This window comes from Pleurodeles waltl, chromosome 2_1 (assembly GCF_031143425.1).
Source record: "Pleurodeles waltl isolate 20211129_DDA chromosome 2_1, aPleWal1.hap1.20221129, whole genome shotgun sequence".
NCBI lineage: Eukaryota > Metazoa > Chordata > Amphibia > Caudata > Salamandridae > Pleurodeles > Pleurodeles waltl.
Window position 1 is genome coordinate 612,578,788 of NC_090438.1, and position 25,097 is coordinate 612,603,884.

General features: G+C 43.1%; 1 protein-coding gene across 12 annotated transcripts in view; it reads right to left on the minus strand.

The window, feature by feature from the left end:
• The window catches only part of AMPH (amphiphysin), a 927,201-nt gene that overhangs the window by 163,553 nt on the left and 738,551 nt on the right, over window positions 1–25,097 (minus strand). For 4 of the 12 annotated variants that reach the window (XM_069215721.1, XM_069215712.1, XM_069215703.1 and 1 more), the window contains exons 14-16: window positions 21,277–21,300; window positions 20,522–20,986; window positions 7,350–7,409 (exon numbers count right to left, since the gene is read on the minus strand). In XM_069215721.1, coding sequence (XP_069071822.1) covers window positions 7,350–7,409; window positions 20,522–20,986; window positions 21,277–21,300 — 549 coding nt within the window. Of the gene's footprint in view, window positions 1–7,349; window positions 7,410–9,587; window positions 9,621–20,521; window positions 20,987–21,276; window positions 21,301–25,097 lie in introns of all 12 variants that reach the window. The other 8 variants (XM_069215765.1, XM_069215757.1, XM_069215748.1 and 5 more) reach the window with 3 other exon arrangements.

Below are 25,097 nucleotides of genomic sequence, written 5' to 3' on the forward strand. Positions count from 1 at the left end.
CAGTCAGTCTTGTTCCTCCTTGCGTTGCAAACACTTCCTTCTGGTTGTGCTGTTCGCTCCTGTTCTTTGTTCCTGCTTTTTTGCCTTAAGAGATTTTTGCCTGTTCCTTGTTCCTGCTTTTGCTTTGAGAGATTTTTACCTGTTCCTTGTTTCCTGCCTTTACCCTGGATACTGCCTATTTTTGTTTCCTGTTGTCAAGTCCTGTTTTTTCTTGTTTTCCTTCAGGAGTTCCTGTTAGAGGTTTTTTCCCCAGTGTTGGGTTTTTTTCCCTCTGGGACTCCTTCTGGAGGGTACGGTCTGCTTTGGCGTAGCCTGTCAAGCGGCACCGTGGCTACTAGAAGGGGTCGCCCTTATTTGGGAGTATCCAGGACCTGTAGAAGACTTGGGGTTTTCGCCAATCCGAAATCCAGAGGTGAGAAGTCCAGTGCAGTACGTGACAGATTGCAACGCCAAAAGATTCTGCGTTGCGAAAGCGCCATGGAAGATCCACAGGGAGAGGCGTCAGAAAATGCTCAAGCCATGTTACAGACTGTCCAACAACAAGCCCAAGAGTTACAACAGTTACGGGCAGAGAACATTGCGCTACGACAGGTCTTGTCTTCCCGATCAATGGACATACCACCCATACCTGCTACTATTCCTCGATATTCCGGAGAGCCTTTAAAGATGAAGGAATTTTTGGATGCCCTGACGATTTTATTTGCTTTTCGTCCACTCCAGTTTTCTTCGGATAAGGCTAAGGTGTGCTATCTGATCAGCGCCTTGTCTGGTCCAGCGCTTGCTTGGGCGACTCCTCTGGTTTCTGCAGATGACCCAGTCCTGGCAAACTATTCCGCTTTCCTGACTGTTTTCAAACAAATGTTTGAGAGACCTGGGGTAGAAGCAGCAGCTGATGAAGCCTTACGTGACATTCAGCAGGGTAATCAGGATGTACTGCAGTATATAACCCGCTTCAAACAGCTGGCAGCTGAAACCTCCTGGGTAGAACGCACCTTCGTAACCCTTTTCCGCCGAGGCCTTCGTGAAGAAATTAAAGATGAGCTTGTACACTCTTCTCCAGCTTGTTCTTTGAAAGAATTAATGGATCAATCTATGAACATTGAGTATAGACTTCGAGAGCGCAAGATGGAAAGACATAGAACTAGAGCTCCATACCAGTCCGGTACCTTCCGTGTTAGCAGTCGGCGAATGGAAGATAGTCCACCTGAAGCCTCTCCACCTCCCCATGAAGAGCCCATGCAGATAGATCTGGTTCGTGGGCCATTGACGGAGTCAGAAAGGGAGGAACGACGATGAAGGGGACTTTGCCTATACTGTGGTAAGGCTGGCCACCTGATCTGTAGTTGTCCGGTACGTCCCTCAAGGCCTGCGGGAAACGCCAGCTCCCGTCCCCTGTAAGGAGGAAGGAGACGGGAGGAGCTGAAGTACCATCAATATGTTCCTCCAAAGAAAGCATGGCCACCCTGTTTATCCTCTCGGTCAAGTTACAAAGTTCACAAGATCAAGAAGAGCATCTTCTGGCTCTCCTTGACTGTGGAGCCAGTGGACTCTATCTGGATGAGACCTGGGCTACGAGTAAAGGAATTCCCATTTCCTAAAGAAACTCCTGAGCAGGTTCACACGGTGGATGGCTCTCCGTTAACCTCAGGACCTGTGGTGGCCTCAACTCCTACTCTTTGTTTGACATTTGGGGGGCATCAAGAACACGTTGCCTTTGATCTCATAGCCTCACCAAATCACATCATGATTTTGGGAATTCCCTGGTTAGCCCGACACAACCCCTATATCAATTGGGAAACACGAACTATATCCCTAACGTCTTCATTTTGTCAACAGAATTGTTATTCCACTACTTCTTATTGGACTCCAAAAAGGTCCTGTCAGTCAACTAAGGATAACACTAACTCTATCAATATTATCCAGGGGGTTCCAGATTGTTATCAGGAATATATCAAGATTTTTCAGAAACCTAGTAATCCGATTTTGCCACCTCATCGCAGTTATGACTGTGCTATTCCTTTGATTCCTGATGAAGTCGTCCCCTTCGGTCGAATGAATTCTCTGACAGACCAAGAAAAGAAGGTGCTAAGGGAATATTTAGATGACAACTTACACAATGGTTTGATTGCTCCTTCCACATCCCCCGCTGGGGCTCCTCTCTTCTTCGTCCCAAAGAAGACTAAGGATCTGCATCCTTGTGTGGACTTTCGTGAGCTCAACAGAATAACGATTAAGGATCGATATCCACTGCCTTTAATCAGAGATATATTGGATGCCATTCAAGGAGCCAAGATATTTACTAAATTAGACTTACGGGGTGCCTATCATCTCCTTCGGATCAAGGAAGGAGATGAATGGAAGACTGCGTTCCGTACCCCTTTGGGCACTATGAGTATCGTGTTATGCCCTTTGGACTGACCAATGCCCCTTCTGTTTTTCAACGATTTATGGATTCAGTGTTCTCTGATGTACTCAATCAATATGTAGTCATTTATTTGGATGATATCTTGATATATTCCTGTGATCCTGAGCATCATGTAGATCATGTCCTGCAAGTCCTGGAAAGAGAACCAATTGTTTTGTAAACCTGAGAAGTGTGAGTTCCATAAATCTGAAGTAAGGTATCTCGGGTTTTGTATTAATCAACACGGAATATCCATGGACCCTGACAAGGTCAGTGCCATATTAGATTGGCCTTCTCCAACGTCCATTAAAGAAACGCAATGCTTTCTCCGGTTATCAAACTTTTATCGTCAGTTTATTCATAACTTTGCCCACCTACAAAGTTTCATAGCACAAACAATTAAGAAAGAGAACCTGAAGAAGGGTTTCATTTGGACCAAGGAGGCTGAACGCGCGTTTCAAGAATTAAAGACAGCCTTTACCCAAGCGCCCGTGTTGCGTCATCCTGACAATACCAAGACATTTATCATCGAGACTGATGCCTCAGACAGAGCTATTGGAGCAGTTCTGCTGCAGAAGCAAGACAATGATGGATTGGAACATCCTATCTTCTATCCGTCTCATATTCTATCAGAGGCTGAACGAAATTATTCTGTACTGGAACGTGAACTACTAGCTCTCAAAGTAGCTTGTAAGGAATGGAGGCATTTCCTGATGGGTTCCAGAGAGCCTTTTGAAGCTAGGACTGATCACCGTAATCTCCAGTGTCTTCGGAGCTTTCAGTGTCGCAACAGTCGTCAGGCTCGATGGGCTTTCTTCTTTAGCCAGTACGATTTCGTGATCACGTACATACCTGGTTCCCAGAATTTAGTGGCAGATGCCTTATCCCGCAGATATCCTGACATAGCCCAGAACTCCTCTCCACATCTTATTGAGGCTAGCAGATCATCGGAGCTACTCAATCTTTTCAAGAATGCATTCAATCTGAGTACCAGTTTCTGTCTGCTTCAGAATGGGATAAAGTGACTCCTTTTTTGCAGAAGAAGGACAACTACTTCTATCATCAACATGCTCTTTTCCTACCTACCAAGAAAGTGCAGACAGAAGCCCTGAAAATGTGCCATGATTCTCCTATAGCCGGACATCGGGGTATCAGGAAGACCCAGGAGCTGCTTCATCGATCTTTTTGGTGGCCTTCGCTAAAGACAGACACTGAAACCTATGTGTCAGCATGTCCAGTCTGTGCCCAGACTAAGATACCCCAAACTAAGGTGGCAGGTTTATTAAGACCTTTACCGGTTCCTTCCGCTCCTTGGTGTACTCTATCCACGGATTTCATATGCTCTCTACCTACCTCCTCTGGTAACCAAGTAATCATGGTGACCGTAGATTCATTCACCAAGATGGCCCATTTTTCAGCCTTGAAGAAACTACCAATGGCCCCAGAAATGAGTCGTATTTTTCTACGGGATATTTTTCGCCTCCATGGTCTTCCTCAAGAGGTCATTTCGGACAGAGGGCCTCAATATGTATCACGTTTCTGGAGAGCCTTCTGTGCCTTCTTTAACATTGAGATTTCTTTATCCTCGGGTTTCCATCCACAAACGAATGGGCAAACTGAACGAGTGAATCAAGAACTTCAGCAGTATCTGAGATGTTACTGTAATGCCACACAAAGCAATTGGTCTGAATATCTTGCTCTTGCCGAGTTCTCCTATAACAACACAATACATAGTGCGACCAAGACCACACCCTTTTATTGTACTTATGGATTTCATCCGAGGACTTTCACTACTGTTTCTCGAACATCCTCTTCTGTGCCTGCAGTCACTCCTTTTTCACGACAGATCCGTAGAATCCAGGGCCTACTTCACACAACTCTCCTAGCTTCGAAACAAGCTATGAAGCGAAAGGCGGATCGTTATCGGCAAGCCGCACCTTTGTATCAAGTGGGCCACAAGGTATGGATTTCTACCATCCCGGTTTTCCACCAATAAGTTCAAACCACGTTTTTATGGACCCTTTCGAATTTCGCACATCCTGAATCCTGTAGTTGTGCGTCTCCACTTACCTCATACCTGGAGGGTCCATCCTGTTTTCCATGTGTCCCAGTTAAAACCCTTTGTTCCTGATCCTTACCATCGTCAGTTCCAACGTCCACCTCCTCTGTCTATCAACGGACAGCCTGAGTATGAAGTCCAGGATATCTGTGATTCCAGAATTTTTCAACGCAAGCTACAGTTTTTGGTTCATTGGAAAGGATACCCCCTCAGTGACTGTTCTTGGGAGGATGCTTCCTCCGTCCATGCTCCCCGTTTGGTTCGCCTGTTTTTTGACAATCATCCTGACAAACCTGGTGCCTCGGGGAGGGGACCTACTGTAACGCCGCGCTCTGACGCAGCGTCTCTTTCTGTCCTCACGGATGGAACACGCTACCGATATTCGGAGCGCCGTTCCCCGCGTTTTTTGACTATGCTTTCTGGGAAGCATATATTTCGCTTCCGGACGCGCTACACTTACTTGTAGCCTTTTTTCTTCTTTTGTTGTTGGTGGTGGGTTTTTTGTTGGTCCTTTTGCCTGTCTCTATCCATGTTGTGTCCATCTTGTCTTCTTCGTGTTTTTGTCCCAGCATGCTCTGTTTTTCTTTCATACTACTTCCTTTTTCCTATACTGGTCTATGGGCTTTTCCCAATCCAAGATGGTGTTACTTCCCTTTCCTGTGATGTCACTTCCCTTTTCTCAGTATATAAGTCAGTCAGTCTTGTTCCTCCTTGCAAACACTTCCTTCTGGTTGTGCTGTTCGCTCCTGTTCTTTGTTCCTGCTTTTTTGCCTTAGGAGATTTTTGCCTGTCCTTGTTCCTGCTTTTGCTTTGGGAGATTTTTACCTGTTCCTTTTTTCCTGCCTTTACCCTGGATACTGCCTATTTTTGTTTCCTGTTGTCAAGACCTGTTTTTTCTTGTTTTCCTTCAGGAGTTCCGGTTAGAGGTTTTTTCCCCAGTGTTGGGGTTTTTTCCCTCTGGGACTCCTTCTGGAGGGTATGGTCTGCTTTGGCCGTAGCCTGTCAAGCGGCACCGTGGCTACTAGAAGGGGTCGCCCTTATTTGGAAGTATCCAGGACCTGTAGAAGACTTGGGGTATTCGCCAATCCGAAATCCAGAGGTGAGAAGTCCAGCGCAGTACGTGACAGCTATAGGCCCAATAGTAGTATTTAATTTACAGGCCCTGGTTACAAGTAGTACCACTTTATTAGGGTCTTACAAGTATACAAGTAAATTAAATGTGCCAATTGAGTGCAAGCCAATTTGACCCATGTTTAAACCAGAGAGCCCAAGCACTTTAGACTGGTTAGTAGTAGTAAAGTGCACAGAGTCCTAAAAGCCAACTAAACTGGTTCAGAAAACAGGAGGGTGAAAGCAAAAAGTTTAGGCATGACCCTGCAGAAAGGGCCAACTCCTACGTTCTTTAGTGCCCTGGAAGGACAACTGCTGAGCTTCGCCCAAGTCCAATAGATATCCATGCTGATTCTGTCTCCATCAGTGGGTGTGTGTGACAGATAGCCCAGCTCTTTGTAAGCCTCCATCAATTGTTAACTGTGACAGACAATGCTGCTGTTTGTACATGTCAGTGGTTGTGTGTGATGTATAGCCCTGATGTTTGTAAGTGTCCATCAGTGATAGTGTGTGACAGATATCGTTGATTTAAAGACTCCACAAGTATGTGTGTTTGGTTGATACCCCTGCTGTTTGCAAGTGTTCATCAGCTGTTGTATGGAGGTAATACCCTTACTGTTTTAAGTGTTCATTAGTGCTTGTGTGTGAGTGATAGCCCTGCTGTATATGTGTCCATCAATGGTTGCGTGTGCTACATGCCCCTGATTTATGTAATTGCTCAACAATTGTCCTATGTGACAGATACTCCAGGTTTTTGTCTGTGTTGGTCAGGGGTTGTGTGTCAGATAGCCCTGATGTTTGTGAGAGAGGGCAACATGGAGCGTTGACGGTGGAAAAGAAGTACACTAGGGAGACAGCTGGAAAACAAAAGCAGTCTCAAGGAATCATTAAGAGAAAAGAAAAAAAAAATCTGTAAAGGTGAGTAGTAGAAAGACACACATAACTTGGATATGCTAATGGGTCAGAAGACAGAAGATGTACAAAGGAAGGCATTGAAAAAGAAAGCAAATTAAAGTGACAGCAAAGCCAACCCATGGGAAGCAACAGGCAAACTGCAAGTCCCTCTATGTTTATGGTTAGCCTACAATATGTCTTTTGCTGCCCTTTCTAGTAGCTAGTTCTAAAAGGAGATTTGTCAGGGATCTCACCAACCATTATGTGGTGTTAACCAGATCAAGTGACAGCTAATTGGTCAAAAGAGTAATGTTTTCAATAGATTATGATGACGCAGTCAATAAAAGTAAAGCCATAGTACTTTTGCAAATACAGCTTTCTACTGCCTCTGGATAAGTTTGTGCTAAGCAACTACCATTAACGACTAATCTTTTGAAGGTCCAGCGGGCTAGCTCCAGTTGTAAGAATTGTTGCCTTGTAACCACGCCCACCACACACCCATCACTTTCACTCATTTGTGGGCTTGCCTTTCAAAAATCCTTTGTTACCATTGGCAAATGCTTTACGTTTTTCCCTCCTTGGGGAGGTTTTGTTACTGCCTTCCAGACTGACCCTGTCATATGAATAATTGAACGATTGCCAATACGTTTGACTGCTAGAGAACTTCTTTTTCTTTTTGTGTCTCTCCTTTGCGCTCATGCTCTTGGCGGCCATGGCGCTTTGAATAGACTCGCTTATGTCAACTGTTTTACTTTTCAGTTTCAATTTAAGTGGCAAGGAAAGTCCAATTGGGAATTTACAGCGCTAATAGCTCTGACTCGAGCAAATGCGAGACCCAATGCACTGCAAATGCTTGTTAAATTTAGACTGCACCAAACTCACCAAGTTTTGCACCACAGGCTGCTCTGTCTCAGTCGTGAACAAGGAAGTAGAAGCATCAGGCTACAGATGAAAAAACATCAGGAAAAGTGAATAAAAATTCAGAAATTCAAACGTAAAGAAATCACAAACATGTAAATACACAATATAGTGATGCCAATTTTTTTTAATCGAATATAATAACATGCACCTTTATATATAAAAAAGATGAAAAAAGTAGAAAAACGTACAAAAATGAAATCTAAGCCTGGGTCCTGATAAATGGTTTTACACATGGAAGTTAATTTCCTAGAAACCGCTCCATAGGGGTCGCATAGTTCTGTGTAAAGGGATAGCCTAAAAATAACGTTTGAAGTGTTGTATATAAATATTATGCATTATCCAGGCTAGACCTTTCTATGTGAATGATATGTTTGGCCAACATGAAGTGTACTATGATACAAGGCTTTGTAAAAAACTAATTTGGAATGCTCACCTAGTAACCACATGAGACATTGAAGGGAATGCTGTGAAGCATCTTTAGAAAGTACACAAAGGTGTGTCTCTGTTACAATTGATATTCAAGTTTCTCCTACAAGCTTTAACCAACTATACTGCAAACTTACATAAGGATAAAGTCATCAACTCCCAGGTCTTGGTTACATCATGCCTAGCCTCAATAATTCGAGGTTTGAGGCAATTACTTAGTGAATGGAGTGAAACTATCAGACGTAGATGAGTTTTATCCCTTTTTAGGTTTGGCATGCAATGGATCTTGAGACACTTAAGGTCAAGATTTTGGGCCCAGTTTACAAAGATGTTCATAGGAGTAGCTATGACATATTCTTTAAATAGTCGTGGCTTACTATTGAATTTAAAGAGTAAATCGGGACTTTGTGGCTTACTTCCGGAACTCAGAATTAAGCCAGAAATACACCAAGAGCAAATCACATAGACATCTTTATGAATCTGGCCCATTGTTTTGGGTACATTTTCAAAAGGGCTTTATATAACCATTGGTTTCTTTTTGACTCAGGGGCCCTCAGTCATTCGCTTGAGATATTGTTAATCAATTTGTTAATCAATCACAATACTAGCCCACAAAACTTTAATCTCACGTTATTTCGATTGGCTATTTAGTTATGTTCTTCTGCCTCCAGTGAAATGCAATGAGGGACTATTTAACAGTTGAAAAGTACAGTCTTTCATTCAATACAGTTTGTCATCCAACACGCAGCTAATTCTTTATCTCATCCATGAACTGTACACACAAAAAATCCCTTTGAAATAGTTGTCCACAGCGCCACGCATTTTTATATTACATTTTTCATTGATCGAGCGAGAATGTCAAACCTCTTGACTTTGCAAATGATTATTGACATAATTTCTCCAGGACGCATCAGAAGCTGGTTAATGTAAATAGATCTTGAAATTTGAGTGACATAAAGCTAGGTGTGACTGTGCCAAGGCTAACTGTTCTCGGGGGCAGTTCAGAGATAATCATAGATTAAAAGATATTTGTGCTAATGTATGTTTGGTAACTAGTGCATTTTAAAAACTTTCCCATATGCAAGAAACAAGAGTTCCTTTTCGCAGCTACCACCGTGAGCCATCTTTCAATAGCGTCATTTAACTGTCCTCATTGGAAAAGATGTAATTGCCAACATATTTCAAACAAATAATGTATATAAAGAAAACACTAAATTATTCAGATGATTATTATATGATATTATATGCAGTGCAGGGCCTACAAACACCATGATGGCTATTGCTCTCTGAAAGTAGCTCCTCTTACAGAAATGAAAAATTCTAGGGAGCTTTAACTTTAATAAGAAGAATGTAAACTACAACAGCTGTTAGGCCAGGGGAATTAGCCGTTCAACTGGGCAAGAATGTATATGTATGAGTTTAGATCATCTATTTAGTGAATGGATTCATTTTAGCTGAGGTATTTGTTGTCATTGATTAGTTGCTTTTATACATTTCGGATACCTTTTTTGTACCATGTTTAGTTTTTTCGCAAATAATTTCTTCAGTCGTGATTTCCCTTTGCCATTTTGTCAAGGCAAATGTTTTAAATTAAATGTGGATATTATGGATATTTAGGAGTTGACGCAAATTTACTGCTAGAAGTCACGCAGTTCAGTTTTGAGCAAAACAAACTTGCATATTCCCTGTGAGATTCGTGCTGGTTTAATAAACTGTGCGCCGAAAACGCGCCCGTTCTTAGCCAATTACAGTGCACACACTCAGATAGCTCACCTGTGAGAATCCATTGAATGCACTGCAGGATGCCTAGGCGAAAGTGAAAATGACGACACATTGTGTTAAAGAATAATCATAAGCGTGTTCAGTTTTGCAGTCACGCAATGACAGAAAACAGCAGCCTTTGCCGGAAGTGTTTAAAGTGAACGCACAGGATGGGATGTTTCACAAATCCCGAGGAAGAGCGGAAGTGCAGAAAAAATGAAATTGCAAGAGATTATCACAAACGGTGCAATGAAGAGCATTACGTCTTGTAAATGCACTGTTTTTGTGTCCGTTTAAACCATTTATATAGTAAGGGACTCGACATATATAAAAGCAGGACAGATTAGATCAGCACGTTACAACTTGAAAATCGTGATTTTGCAGAATCGCATTTAATTTACTGTATGTTCCATGACCTTTCTCAGGTTGGCATGCTGCTGTGTACTTGAGCATTGTCTACAGCCCAGCACATGCTACCTCTCTTTATTAATTAGTTATGAATTTTGCTAATGTTTGATATCACGAGTCATAATGTTTCCTCTGCCAAGCATGCCTAGACAGTAACACTCAAGGTTAACCACTAGGTTATATGAACACCCACTTTATTTATTTCCCATTAATATTTGTTTTGTGGTCAGAGATCTCACATATTTGACTGGTAAAATTATATATGAGAAAGATCCTGCCCAGAGGAGCCTATAGTTTGGACTCTTTGCCCTCTTTTAATTAATATAATTGAGCAGAGTCATGTTACTCTGTGGGCGAAGACGAGATTATTGTGCATTTATCCTAACCATCGTGCACTACTGACTATCCTCCCCACCTTCCCGACCCTATCCGAGACAATGCCGTAGTGAGGGACTTGAAATCGATACCGGCATTGACGTCTGCGGCATCTCAAGGCCTGGTGCCCACTGGAGCCACCCTGGAGAATAGTGGAGACCTAAAAGGTGTGACCCAGTGGTGAATGGCCGGCTGGAAGTGCACACAGAGGAGAGCTGCGCAGCACATCTAAATGCCCAGAAGAGTTCTGGCGCTGAGCGTGGCAAGGCCTACCCCTGGACCTGGTCACAGGCGGTGAGTGGGGGACTCTCTGGACTTTTTGGGTCAGCTACAGGGCGGCCTGAATAGGGCTCTGCTTACCTCAGATCTGGATTGAGGTGGTGTTGTGCTGTTCCCAAAGGCTGTCCCCCTGCTACTGGTGTCTGCTTGACCAGCTGCAGCACGGGTAGGCCTTCAAGTTGGGGCTCCCCGCTGCTGCTGCTGACCTGCACTGGTATGAGGAATGTGCCTGACAGCACACCGCTGGGGAGCAGTATTGCCCTTGAGCTACCGCAATGTAGCACACTTTAAAAAAACGAAGCACCACCACGGAGAGCCTGAAAATCAACTAACTACATGACTGCAATGCTGGACTCACATAAACATAGATGTATGGTGGGTGAGCCTGTCTGCTCCTCGCCCTCCCTTCTAATTAGTATAATCAATGACCCCCTCAGGAGATCAATCTTGCCATTGATGCTGTCCTTTCTTCGTTACATTGAATAAAATGGATTGCTGAAACTGCTGCTAACAGAGCTGCTCATGCTGCTGCGCGTGGGGAAACTGAAAAGCGCAAGGAAGCGGGCCTTTACGTCTGCATCGGGGGTATCCACAGTTGCGCTGGGCCTATGACAATCGCGAGGTACTGTAGCCAAACAAATCATCACCCTGCTTCTGCCACCTGGTATATTGCTATTGCCAATCAGCCTTCTGAGAAGAACATCAAGTACCACACAACTGATGAGCTGGGACTGGTCGTCCTGCTAAACCCATCATCCTGTCCAGTGCTGGCAAGCAGGTCCTAGTCGGTACAATCACATCCAGCTGGACTGCAGGAAGATCAACTTTACAATGGGACGTCTGAGCACAGGTACACAGACTGCACCCCCAAAATCCACTGGCGAACATGACAAATTGCTGGATAGCAATGACTCTACTAAAGCTCCCACTTCCTCACTGTCACCCAGAGACAAGCTGGATGATGTCCTTGCAGCAGTAGGTACAATTGGCTCTATATTGAAATCCAGGTGCACATCCCTGGAAAGTAAAATTGATGTGGTCAAGGTGGATTTAACGCTACTACACACAGAATCTGCGGTTGCCGAGCTGCAACCGACGACTCGCAAACTGAGTGAACGTCCTGGAGTGCCATATGGAGGATGTGGAGGGCCGCTCCCGTCATAATAATATGTGTGGTGGGATTGCCAGAGGCATCAGAGGGGTCATGCACAGATACATTCGTGGAATAATAGCTGAGACAACTGCTACCTACAGACTCTTTCTCACAGTTCTTCTTGTGGAGCTTGCTCATCGAGTACCAGCTCCAGGCCCTTGTTATTTTGCCTAGTACACTATAAAAACAGGAATGCTGTGCTCCATGAGACACGAAAGTTACAGGAGATCTTGGTAGATAACGCCAAAATAATGTTTTTTCTGGATTACACTATCATGGTGCAGAAAAGGCGCAGCTCCATTCTGGAAGCAAAGCGCTAACTTCGCGAACTTAACATCAGATACGCGGTCCTCTTTCTGGCAAGACTGAGGGTGATGGCAGAGGGGAAGACGCTGTTCCTTAAACTCCCCAGAAGATATAGGGATTCGTTTGGAGGGATCTGGGCATTCAACAGGTTGGATGCACAGGTAGGCGCGAGGACCCAAGGCAACTCATCTTAGCAAAGGCAAAGCAACCAACCCCAATAATGGTGCAATCTCTACATTACATCTGTACCCAACATGGAACGGATCATAAGAGAGAGGAGACAAGCTGTACAAAAGGCTGCAGCGTTAAGCGAGAATGGCCAGGGATCGGACGTAGATGATGGCATGAGCTGGTCAATGAGCGAAGATGGTTCCTCAAACACTTGTCTTTCTCGAGCAGATTCAACAGAGATTCCTGAAGTCACACCATAAACATCTGGTGTCATTATATGATATCTATAAAGCTGTAAAACTATAAGCTGTTATTCCTCCTGTGAGCTCAGGGATACCAGCTGTGATGACTGCCATTGTAACATATAACTCACTTACGCTACATATCTTGCTATCGGAATGCTGTAAATGGTATGTTTCTTCTTCAGTTACAGGAACATAGGGCCCCCGGGGTAGGCTAGATGCCCGACCTACTTTTAGATAAATAGGATTATACTAGCAGGTTTTTCGATGATGGTCTATGTTGGGTGCTGGTACTCCTAATATGGAGCCCTGGTTATATGCCCTTAATTGTAAGGGGAATCATCACATTGGCTGCCTAGCCCTCTCCCCCCATCAGTTCTCTCACAACTGATTACTTCCTACTGAGGTTGTTTCTCTCACAGGTTGGGTGGAAACACGCCGTTCCTCTGCTCTATTGGAATTCATAGTTAAATGTTATTATTACAAAAGGTTTATGTATTGATCCGCAACTCTGCCTGGCCCAGACCTCCACTTGAAGTATTTTGTGAACACACTTTGCAAAGCTCTCTTTTGGGTATCTCTTACACTACGCCTGGTTCGCGGGCCACATACACCGTCAGCCATGACTCACTTAACATACTAACGTGGAATGTGAGAAGCATGCATACTCCTTGATGTCATTATTCAGTCTATTCCTACCTGAAGCGATGCTCCACACACATTGCACTGCTACAAGAAACTCACCTCATACATGCTGAAAGCGTTAAACTGCAGCGGCGATGGTGAGGGCAGATATTTGCTAACAACTACTCCACCTATTCTTGTGTGGACTCATATTTGTCAAGGCTGGGACCCAATTTGTGGAGCAGGACAGGCTTCTAGACCTGGAGGGTTGGTATGTCATAGTATTGGACCACCTCTATGGCAGAACCCTACTTTTGGGTTCCCTATTTGCCCCAAACTCAGACCAAGCCACTTTTTTCATTTCCCTCTCAAACACGATATACCCTGGTTCATGGGTAGGAATTTTAACAGTGTACTGAATATCACCTTTGACTATGACTTCCCCCGCTACTACACACAGCTGCATCATCCAATGCTCAAATGCTAACAGAATGGCTATGTCACAGGGGGTTGGTTGATGTGTGGCGGTTCCAAAATCCAGACACAAAAGTATATTCCTTTTATTCCGCACCCCATAAATTACATGTTGGAACTGACAGGTTCTTTGGTGCTTCATCACTACTTTTCTCTATTACACAAATAGACTACTTGGGACATACTCACTCTGACCATAACCCCCTATTTCTTCAAGTTCAGTGGTCGGCCAGTCCCCCTCCTTTCACCACATGGCGCTTCCAGCCTTAACTATTGGAGGCTCCATCATTCAGAGCTTCCTCGGAGGCTAAGATTATGGATTACTTTGAAAATAATGCTGGCACCTCCTCTTCTAAGTTAATAGAATGGATGCATTCAAAGTGACATTGTGGGGACACTACCTAGGCATACAAGGAAAGACGAGGTTCCTCATTAACAGGTGCACTAAGTTAGAACACACCTCGTTGGTGCTGGACCCCAGAGTACCTGAAGAGCATGAAGCTCGGGGCAGCTGTTGTCAATGAAGACTCAAACATATTACGCTACTAGAAAGATTGTACTGCCTGAACTATGCCACGCATTCAATCCACACACATGCTACAGCTGATAAAGCTGGACGACTCTTAGCGTGGCTTATACGTCAAGATCGACCTAAGCAACCTATACTAACACAATACTATGAAATGGGTTCTATCCTTTATACACAGCATGTTATCCATGAAGAACTTGCACAACATTACACTCAGGTGTATCAATCAACTACGGAAGCAAGTTTGGAAGCTTATGAACCTTCTTAGACAACGATTCCTCACATTGGCATTGACCAATATGTGGACCTGGATGAACCTATCATGCTGTTCGCAATTAAAGAGGCAATAACTGTGCTGGCCACTGGCAAATCCCAAGGCCCTGAAAGTTTACTGACAGTACTGTATAAAAAGTATGGGGCCCACTTAGCCCCTCCCCTACTGTCGATGTACAATGAGGCGGTATCTGTTGGTAGCCTCTCTGCCACCCAAAGAGAGGCGATGGAAATTTCCTTGACAAAGCCCAACAGGGATTCACTCCTTGGTGGCTTCTATAGACCACTGACCCTGCTTAACACTGACTATAAAATCTTGGCAAAAATGCCTGCGCAGCGACTGACTCCCCTGGTCCCATTATTAGTTCACCCAGACCAAAACAGTTTTGTCCCTGCATGGAACACCTCCTACAATTTGCATAGCTTCTTTAGAGTCATGACCTATGCCTGAAATGCATGGCCTTGTGCTGGGTGCCTGGTCTTAGACCTTGAAAGAGCCTTTGACTCATTGTGGAGTGGGAATACCTCTTTGCTGCACTATCGCGATATGGCTTACGCTCCAGATTTCTTCGTTTAGTGAAAAACTGCTATAAACCAGCCCTCTTATTAGAGTCCAGATGGGACCCTTTCTTTCAGACATCATTACTATACACAGGGGAACGAGACAGGGCTGCCACCTTTCTCCACTCCTATTTTCACTGGTGTTTGAACCACTAGCACTGGCCTTGCAAAAAGGAGGGATACAATGGGGCATTCCTCTGGGAGATGGGATACATGCAATATCTGTATATGCCAATGATATATTGCTTTATATAAAGGACACACATAATATGCACAACATGATCGCTCACACTCTAGCCGAGTTTGTTACCCTTTCCGGATTGCGTGTAAACAGTGCAAAATCATGCCTGCTCCCCTTTCTTCTGGATGTTCCTGACCCCTGCTTTACTCTTGGTGGAACATGATTACCTTGGCAACACAAATTCAGATACCTAGGAATACGGGTGTATCATTCCATGACCAACCTCTTTGAGGGCAACATAATTAGAGTGGTAACATCACTAAGAGCATTGATGGCCTTCCGGAACATACTGCCACTGGGTGAGGCAGGGAGAGTGGCATTGCTGAAGATGGTGGTTTTACCCAGTCTTTTTTATTTCTTTACAAATCTCCCTGTGTACATCCCAGGAGAATTTTTCAGTACATCTAGTAAACAGATGGGAGAACTTATTTGGCACAGATCAAGATGCAGGTTGTCAATAGTAAAGCTTTGTGCACCCTTGGATAAAGGGGGGTTAGCTGCACCCCATTACGAGCATTACTATCTTGCCGCTCAGATTCAATGGATAGCTTAGTGGATGGCAGTACTGTACCTATCAGCCACAGCCACATCGTTGCCTAGCTGGGAACTGCCTGCCATTTTTCATCTGTTTCACGCTTGCACAAAGGTGTGGGCTCCATATCGCTGCTTTCGTAGATGCTTACACATCACTAAACATGTGGTCCCTTATGCACCTGGACTGACACTGTTGAGCACACCGAGGCCTAGGGGCCTTATGACTCTAAACTAATTGACACCAATGCACACTGCAGGTGTGCACACACTAGGGGACCTATATAAGGATGTGGCATTGCAACATACGGACGCTCATGGAGGAGGATGGTCTACCTCTTGGACAATTTTTGCTTCATACCTTCTTACTCAATACGCAGAGAAGTCACTGGGTGTACTGGGGGGACATGTCCGCTGAACCACCTATTCACCTTAAGATCCAGTATTTGCATGTGGTGGGCAGGGGCAGATGCCTGACACACTGGTTTGCTGACTTGCTCCACTGCCACCCTGCTCTACAGCTCCTCCCCTTACAGCATCATTGGAAAGCTGATTTAACACGTCCCTGCACTGAAAAAGAATGAGCTACCTTATTGGAAGGCCCACAACAAATAATACATAATGCCCGCTTCAGGCTTATTTAACTATACATAGTGCAACTGGCTTATCTCAAACCAGCAAACAAATATATTTTATCACAGGGGGGAAGCGGCCTGCCCACGTCGCTCTCAAGTGGACGCCGATTTACTTCATGAGCTCAGGGTTTGCCCCGCTTACATGTATACTGGACCAGCATCCTTTCCAGACTCTCCGACTGCACGGAAAGACCTGACCTACATCAATGGGTCTCTTTTGCAGGAGAAAGAATCAAAAGGCGACCACTCACTTCCTGTACGTGGGCTTTATAGTGGCTAAGTGACTCATCACTTGCAGATGAAAATCCCCGGAATCTCCGGCGGTCCCAACATGGGAACGTTCGATGCTTAACTGGGCACAAGCAGAAAGCGTAGCCCTACACAGAGGAGACACGCTCGGAATGAGAACATACTCTATCGCTACCTACTGGGACAATATCATATACAGTATTCAATCTAATCATTCGCTTACAAGGGGCGGAAGCCTCGATACAATAATCAAACCCCCGGGAGCACAGACTACAGCTGAAGACACCTACTCTGTCCGTTTTTACGCCCCTCAAACATTCTTTTTGATCACAGTAGCAGCATTAATGTTGAATAGTAAACATCAGATGTGCAAGAAAGCAGGATGGGTGACAGGTAGATGCACAAAAGGGTTGTTAAGATGTTATGTTCGGGTTTTGTTGCTATATATTTATCAAATCATATGTATCTGCTTCTAATGTCAGCTATATTATTATTGACAACCCACCTTCATTACTCTTTATCACAGGAGGTGTCATAAAGTCATTCTGTTTGTTATGGGAGTATATGTAATGTGCAAACATGATCTAATTTCGGACCTAAGTTCTAGTGCTGTGCATGGCATACTGCCCTTCTGATATGTACATATAGTTGTGATTCATCTGTATTAATAAAACATGCAAGATTAACATATGATACTGTCAAGATCGCACGTCATCATGATACCTACTGTACAATATGATACCCACCACTTGATACGCCTTTGTATTGTAAAACTGGAAACATTTAATAAGTAGATTCAAACAAAAAATGAGTTATTGTTAAAACTCATAAGGAGTCGGCGTGGCATAGGCTGCAGTCAGAGAGTGCTCTAAAGAACACATGCCAGGAGGTTTGACTAATCTGAATTTAATGGGTGTGCTGGGTACTTGATTAACAGTACAGAAGAGACTGGTGATGAGTGCGACGGAAATGTGTGAGTGGTAAGCAACATATTAGTTTAAAGAGTAGGAATTTGCACAGAGCTTGTGATTGGACTATAGCTAGGGAATATGCTGTTGTCTGGTAAGGTGGTTTATACAGTGGCAGGTTACACAGTGCTTTATGTGGAGAGTTGTATAATCTTATCAAAGGTAGAAAGAGTATGTTGTGGGGTTTCCACCAACAGGCTGCAGCAAAAGTCCAATTTACTGGAGAGCAGTGCATTGATCAGCGGATTGACTGCATTGAAGGTGAGATACTGTCAGATGTTCTCTATATTTACAAGCTGAAGTGGTTCTCACAGAGATGGTTGCGGTGAATGACTAAAAGCTCGCGTTGAAGGTAAATTGTAGAGCAAGGTTTCTGACTGTAGAGGTTGGTGTTAATGTAGCAGGATGGAACATGAAATGAAACACAAATCAAGTGGGTGTCACTGATTCTGGGAAGCATACGATCTCAGTCTTAGTGGAGCTGAGCATTAGGGAGCAGAGCAACATTTGTTGTTAGAATCCAGGCAACAACTGACATTTTTTATTTTTACAAGAGATGAAGAACATGGAAAAGGGAGCACAATCTGGGTTTCATCCACAAATAAATTAAATGAGAAACCTGAGGAGGAAATTGTGTTCCGAGAGAAGTGGACAAGGACTATTAGAGTGATGGGTTGGAGACTGACATACATTACTGATCTTTATGAGGGTTATGAGGATGAGTAAAAGAAGTAAAGATTAGTTTAAAGTCCAGTGGTCTTCTGCAGAAGTGTGTGGCGAGTCATGGGTGTCGGAGAGTGAGTTGTTGGACAGAAGCTGGTTAAATAGTGAAGAACACTGGTGTGTCTGTGGGTAGAGTTTAAAGTCACTTATGACCATGAAAGAGGAGGGGGCTGGTTCTGAGTCAAGGACGAGTCAAGATTATTGACTAATGAATCAATGGCAACATAGGGCACAAGAGAATCAAAGTATGAAGCTCAAAAGTGCAATAGTTTTGTAATGTGCATTCTATAAAAAATAAGCATGGCTTTGTTGATGAAGAGGGTAACCAGAGTGTACTTGTGCGTTGAGTCGATATATTTTTCAGAGTAGAAAACGAAGTGAAGATGAGGGCTTGTCAGTGGCAGTAGTCAGTAATGTATTTATTTTTTATTAAAGAGTGATCATGAAGAGTATTGAGTGAATGGAGGTTTAGGATGCTTGTTTGTATTGACTGTTTTAAAGTGGAGTGGTGATACGGTTATCAGAGGAGAATCTATAAACAGTTTAGGGATAAAGGGCTGTGGGAAAGGACTGCTCGATTTCTATCGTGACCCTAAATAGGAATATACAGATAAGGTAAACACATGTCAGATGTTAAAGTAGCCTCTTAAAATGAAAGCACCAAAGCAAAGCAGGTCAAAGTTTACAAGTTGTATAAATAAATCTAATTGTCCAAATAAATACCAGTGTGTACAATTACAAGCCATCTTATTTAAAATTGATTTTCGTCATTTTGTATACACAACACATTTCCATACAATTAGGTATAATGGAGAGTGGAAAGAAGCAAGTGATGGCAACTAGGAGGCTACAACAAGGATAGGGGAGACATAAGCGAGTCTGTCTAGACTAAGCTACATGTTGGAATAGATACAATGTACCTCTTCTTTTTCAGCCTCTACTTCCAGGTACATTAGTCCATATCTCCGGTTTGCAATTTCATCTTCAGACAAATCTGAGCTGTTGGTCTCGTTGTCTTTAAGCGGAGGTGAGCTCGAGATGCTAAATTTCTTTGAATTTTCCATTGGAAAGCCAACCTGGGTACTAGCTAACTTCTCTTTTGGCCCAGCAAGATTATGGCCATTCGAATCCACCATTGATATCTGTTCTGAACAGACTTCCTGAATGTTTTTATGAGCAGTCAAGTTTCCATCCCCTGAGTACTGACTGGAATCTAGCACATCTCGACTGTACCATGTAATATCACTGAAACCTGTCCATGTGTGCTCCACGCCTCCTTCTGCTAAACCTTGTTGCTCATTGCAAAGGGTCCACTGGTCAAACTCAGCTGTTTGTTCAGCTGATAGACCAGCAACAGCCCAGGGGTCACCAGTAATGGATGGGTCCCAGTCAGGTGGCCAGATATGATTTGTATTAATACCCCAATTATTGGTTTTACCCCATCTAGAAATGTTAATGTTACTACTAGATTCCTCTGATAAATCTGGCACTGATGTTGTTACAAATACATCATCATCAATGTCTGACCATGGATTGCATAGGTTTGTAATCATAGTTTCATCTGATGCGTCTTCTACTTTAAATGGAATTGTACATTCTTTGATGCCTGTATTCAAGTTAACTTCACAGACTTTATCACTTGTTGGTAGGTTTTTGAAAATATTATCCTCACTTTGGCTCATTGACTCATGTGTCATAAAACAATCACCTTGGGCAATATGCTCTGTGTATCCTTCCTGTTCAGTTTCTCCCAATATGCTTCCCTTGCTAGCCATTCCTTGATCTATGTGCGTGCAGTCGTCATCACTTCTGATAGGAAATGCCTTCTTTGGCTCTTCCTCAGTTTTCTGGCCGTTTTTGACATTACATAATGTTGTTTTTATGTCACTCTTTACCAATGTATATAGTGAACTCCCACCATTGTCTCCACTAATTGCCTCACAGTATACCAATTTTAACTCGATGTTTTTTTGATATTCTGAGTCCTCTGCCCTACATATGCCATCTTCACTAAAAGCTAATCCTTCAGAGCGCCCTTCTTCTGCTCCAGTGACAACATCTGATATACTTATCTCTTCATTTTCTTGAAAAGGTATGTCGTTACGGGGCTGCACACTACTAATCTCATTATCTTCACTATCCACTACAGATGTTTTGATAGCAACAGGTCTAGCCTCAAGTTGTTCAGATTGATTTACACCTACCCCCACAGATTGCTCTTCCTTTTCATCTGCCTTTTCCACTTCACACTGGATTTCATCAGACAAACTATCATCGCCAATGGCAGACATGTCGGAGCTGCTCTCATTTTCTGTAGGTTGGTCCCAGTCAGCATATGCTACTTTTCTAATATCCAGATGCACTGGCAGTGATGTCCTCATCTTGCTATCTGCTGTGGTCAATGCTGTGGTATTGTAATCCTGCTCATATGCTGGGCCAGAGAGTATGATTTCACACAGAGGTTGCTCTGCTTCACCGGTGGGAGGTGATACAGTAATAGATCTTTTTGCAGCATTATCCTGGCCCACAGTGACACTCCTAGGGTTTAGACCCCAGGTGGCTGCCCCTACATCACTTTTGGATCTGCTAACAGTAACTTCTTTTGGCCCAGAGTTGGGGGGTTCCTCCAAGGCCAGGTTGCACATGGACAGACTTTTTGATGAATCAGGCTTTAAGCAAACAGAAAAGTAAAGGAAAAAAAAACAAGATGAAAGATGATGATGAATGTGAAAACAATATTATCATGTTATGTTAATATACTAATATAAGCTAGTTGCAATAAATAAATCGAATTATTCAAGAGAAAATAAACCTTTGAACTTCACAAGCAACAATATATAGGCAAGCCTTGCAAACACAGCAATGCAAGAAATCTGTAAGTCTATAGAAGGGCAGTTAGTAAGAGAATTATTTTATACAACAGCTGAACACGGTAAATAAGATCTGAGAACATACTTACTGGTTGAACAAGTTCATTGGTTGTCTGTATGGAAGAAATATATAGGATATGTGAGTGATAATCAAACAAGCTCTCCAGATCTCTCTCTCCCTCTCTCTCTCTCTCTCTCTCTCTCTATATATATATATATATATATCACACGCTGATTCCTTCTATTTAGAATGTTTGAACCGCACTCCAAAGTTGTTGTATGATTTTACATGCTTTAATGCTGAGCTCCATTAATCCGTTCAACAACACATCAAAAAGCCGTGATCTTTCTAAATAGTAGGAATCAGCGTGATAAATGACGGCTTGCCCGGACGTAAACCAGCACCACTACCAAAACGAAAGTGCGCCGTAGTACGCCACCGCAGCGGCAATGACGACAGTAATATATATATATATATATATATATACATATATACATTCACACACGTTTACACACACACACATACACATCTTACAGTTTTAAACCACAATTTCGAAAAAGCTCAGAAAGGAGTGAACTAAGCATCACAAGTTCAACGATTACACATTGAGGAATTTATCTGGAAGTTCAGGATGTAGGTAAATTAACTGATAAGTCGGGTGTGCTCTGGCATCAGTAATTGAGCATTTACCTGCTTGAGCTATGTGAATGCATACATTTACTGCTGAAGAGGCCATTTGGCAAAGAAACGTTAACACAAGTTGCACAATTCGAGCCCACTACACCCAAATTCCCCCAGTGGAATGTCTCCGATTTAACTGATGGCTTCCCAACTGTGCTTGGGGTCAGGCCTCTCTGCCAGTAGGGCCTGGTGTTCATTAATGCAAATATCCTGTAACCCTTAGGTCCAGCCTGCGCTAGAGAGTCATCATTTTTTAATACTTTTGTTTTCATGTCAGATCTTTTTAGGAGCTTCCCTGGAGTTTAATTTTTTGACATTAGTAGTATACAACGGTCTGCCACAGTACAAAAAAGGAGCCGATTCAAAAGATGTTGATAGTCGTAAAACAAACTTATGCGTGTAAACGTGATATGTGCACACACACAGAGTATGCATCATCTGCAAAGAGACGACCTGTGTAAAGTATAGACTTAAGTCACAGATATTTTAACTTTGTAAACTGTACGTCTCCAGAAGTGGCTGGGTAAAATAAATGTAAATTTATTTAGCACCCACACACTATTGATTTCTAGGTATTCACATTGAATGAATGCGTATTTTTTTCTTAACTATGCCGAAATGGATGAGGAGCTAATACTGCAGTGTATGAAGGCGGGGTTCAAAGTTACGTTAACAATATTCAAAACAGGATGATTACAATAAAAAAGACAACTGTACGATTTTCATAAGGGATGGCAAATTTATACTTTGCTGACATTTCACCCAGCAATGAATGAGTCGCCAAATTTTAATGGGAACTATAAGTTGCATGTATACTTTACGACGCACGAGTGGTAAGAAATGTGCAGGTATATTCATACAGTAATAAAGTACACCCCTGTGTACACTCACGTATACATTGGCTAGAGATCGCGGGAGGGAGCAGTGAGGAGGTTACTCCGTTGCCAGCTTGCAGGTTAAACTCAATTTTCTTACAGTTGAAACAGGCGTGAGATAGTGCACAATCCTTTTAGTATGTTTAACTCAGGTATATGCTAGATTTCCTCCAATAAGTTCCTACAAAAAAGATTTCTACTCTTGATCACTGGGGTGTGGTAACAGATTATCTTTGCCAGAATACTGTCTGATATAAATATTGTGTCATAAATATTGTCTACCAAAATATCGTCCCATTGTGGTTAGCAATAGAAAATCTATACACAGTGTTTGGGGAATTACAATAATGACAGACAATATTTATGTAAAGGAGATTCTGGTAGACAACCGGTAGTGAAAGCTTGAGATCTTGGATTGATAATGCACAATGTGGCTTGTGAGGTTTCTAGTTATTAAAGACGTCACCTGATGTTGGCTTAAGTTACTGTTCAAGTGACAGGATGTCTGTTCAGGGACAGAAGCAACAGATCAAATTATCATTGGACAGAATGCCCTCTTGCTAGCTAGAAGATTGAACTTTATCGACAGCACTGGGAAACATTAAAAAAGATAATAACTATCTTTAGCTATGTGACTTATCTGTGTTGTTCTCATTCGATAAGCTGTTTTAGTTACAAATGTTTGTGGAGCTGTTTGCCTTAAGCAGCTTTTTAGGTTCTGTCAACAGGGGGCCCAATCAGCATCATTATACTTTACACCTTGTAGATTTATTTTATTCGGCTGTGAACATAGGATTACAATCGAATGTAACAGTTGCAGGAATTCATAACTGTATTTCTGACAGACATAAATTCATTTGTGGGTGCAGAGTTCTGCCTCAATGGATAGGAACAACGGTTTGACAAGGTGAGGTTAGCCCTGGCAGACTGCAAATGGCCACAAAAATTTATGATTATTGGCAATCACAAACAACTCTCACTCCCCCTTCTTTTCCGGAGAATGTCGGATTTTTACTACAGTCAAGGAGTAACATAAATCCAATCCAGTTGGGAAAATGAATGGATTATCACCAAATCTGCCAGGGTGTATGGGGAAGAGTTTCTAGACAAGGAAAAAATATTTCCCTTCTAGTGGAAAAAAACCGTTAATTTTCACAGGGGATCCTAGTCCCCTCAGTGGGAACTAGGTCCAGGCCTACATGCAGATAGGGAGACCATGGAGTAAGCTAAACAGAAACAAATTTATAGCCACCCTGAACAGCCGTAAAGCCCAGTTCATGGACAGGATGGACCATGAAGCTATGGCTTTCAATGATTGGACAGCTTGGACACGGTTCTTCCTAGTAGGAAAAAAGGAGGGCCGCTCAGGAAAACCAGTGCACTATGGTTCACCCCCCAATTGTATCTACTAAAAAAAGAGTGCAAAAAGCTAAAAAGGAGTTGGAAGAAAGGTTATAGGGCTTCTTACCTCTCTGAAGTCAGGATCTCCTTTGGATCCTGCCCCTCCTGATATACTTGCTCAAGGAGCGGAAGCCATAGGTCCAGTTCTTACTGAATTGCTTAACACCTCCATCACTAAAGGAGTAGTGGACAGCTTATGGAAGCATGCGATAGTGAAACCATTGCTGAAAAAACCCAATCTGGATCCAGCAGTGTTGAAGAATTATAGGCCCATCTCCATTCTACCTACTCCTGCTAAGATATTAGATAAACACATCAACTCACAGCTCTCCACTTTTGTCGAAGCTAATACCCTCCTTCACCCCACCCAGATGGGCTTTAGACCAGGGCATAGTACGGAAACAGCGCTTTTAGCTGTCATGGAGGAAGCCAGGAAGTGCGTAGACCAGGGACATACCACAGTAATTATTATGCTGGACCTGAGTGAAGCATTCGACACGTTGACCATCAAGTGTTAATTCGAAGGATGAGGAACACTGGCATTAGGGATCAAGCTCTGGCATGGCTTACGTCCTTCTTAGAAGGTAGATCTTTTCAGGTTTTGGACCGTTCCCATCTTTCGGACAAACTACAGTATAAGTGTGGTGTCCCACAGGGCTCATCATTGAGCCCTATTTTATTCATTATATACATGGCCCCGCTAGCCTCACTGGTAGAGTCATTCGGACTAACGTTGGTGTCCTATGCCGACGACACTCTATTGGTCGTTTCCTTCTCTTCCAATGTGGTTCTGGAAGGAGCCACACTGTCCTCCTGCCTGCAAGCTGTCTCAGGTTGGATGGCTGACAGAAAATTGCAATTAAACGAGGAAAAGACGGAATTAATGATTCTGGGGCCAGAACCTAGATTAGGTACCCATCAAAGGATTCCCATGGCGCTGGGAGACCTTCCG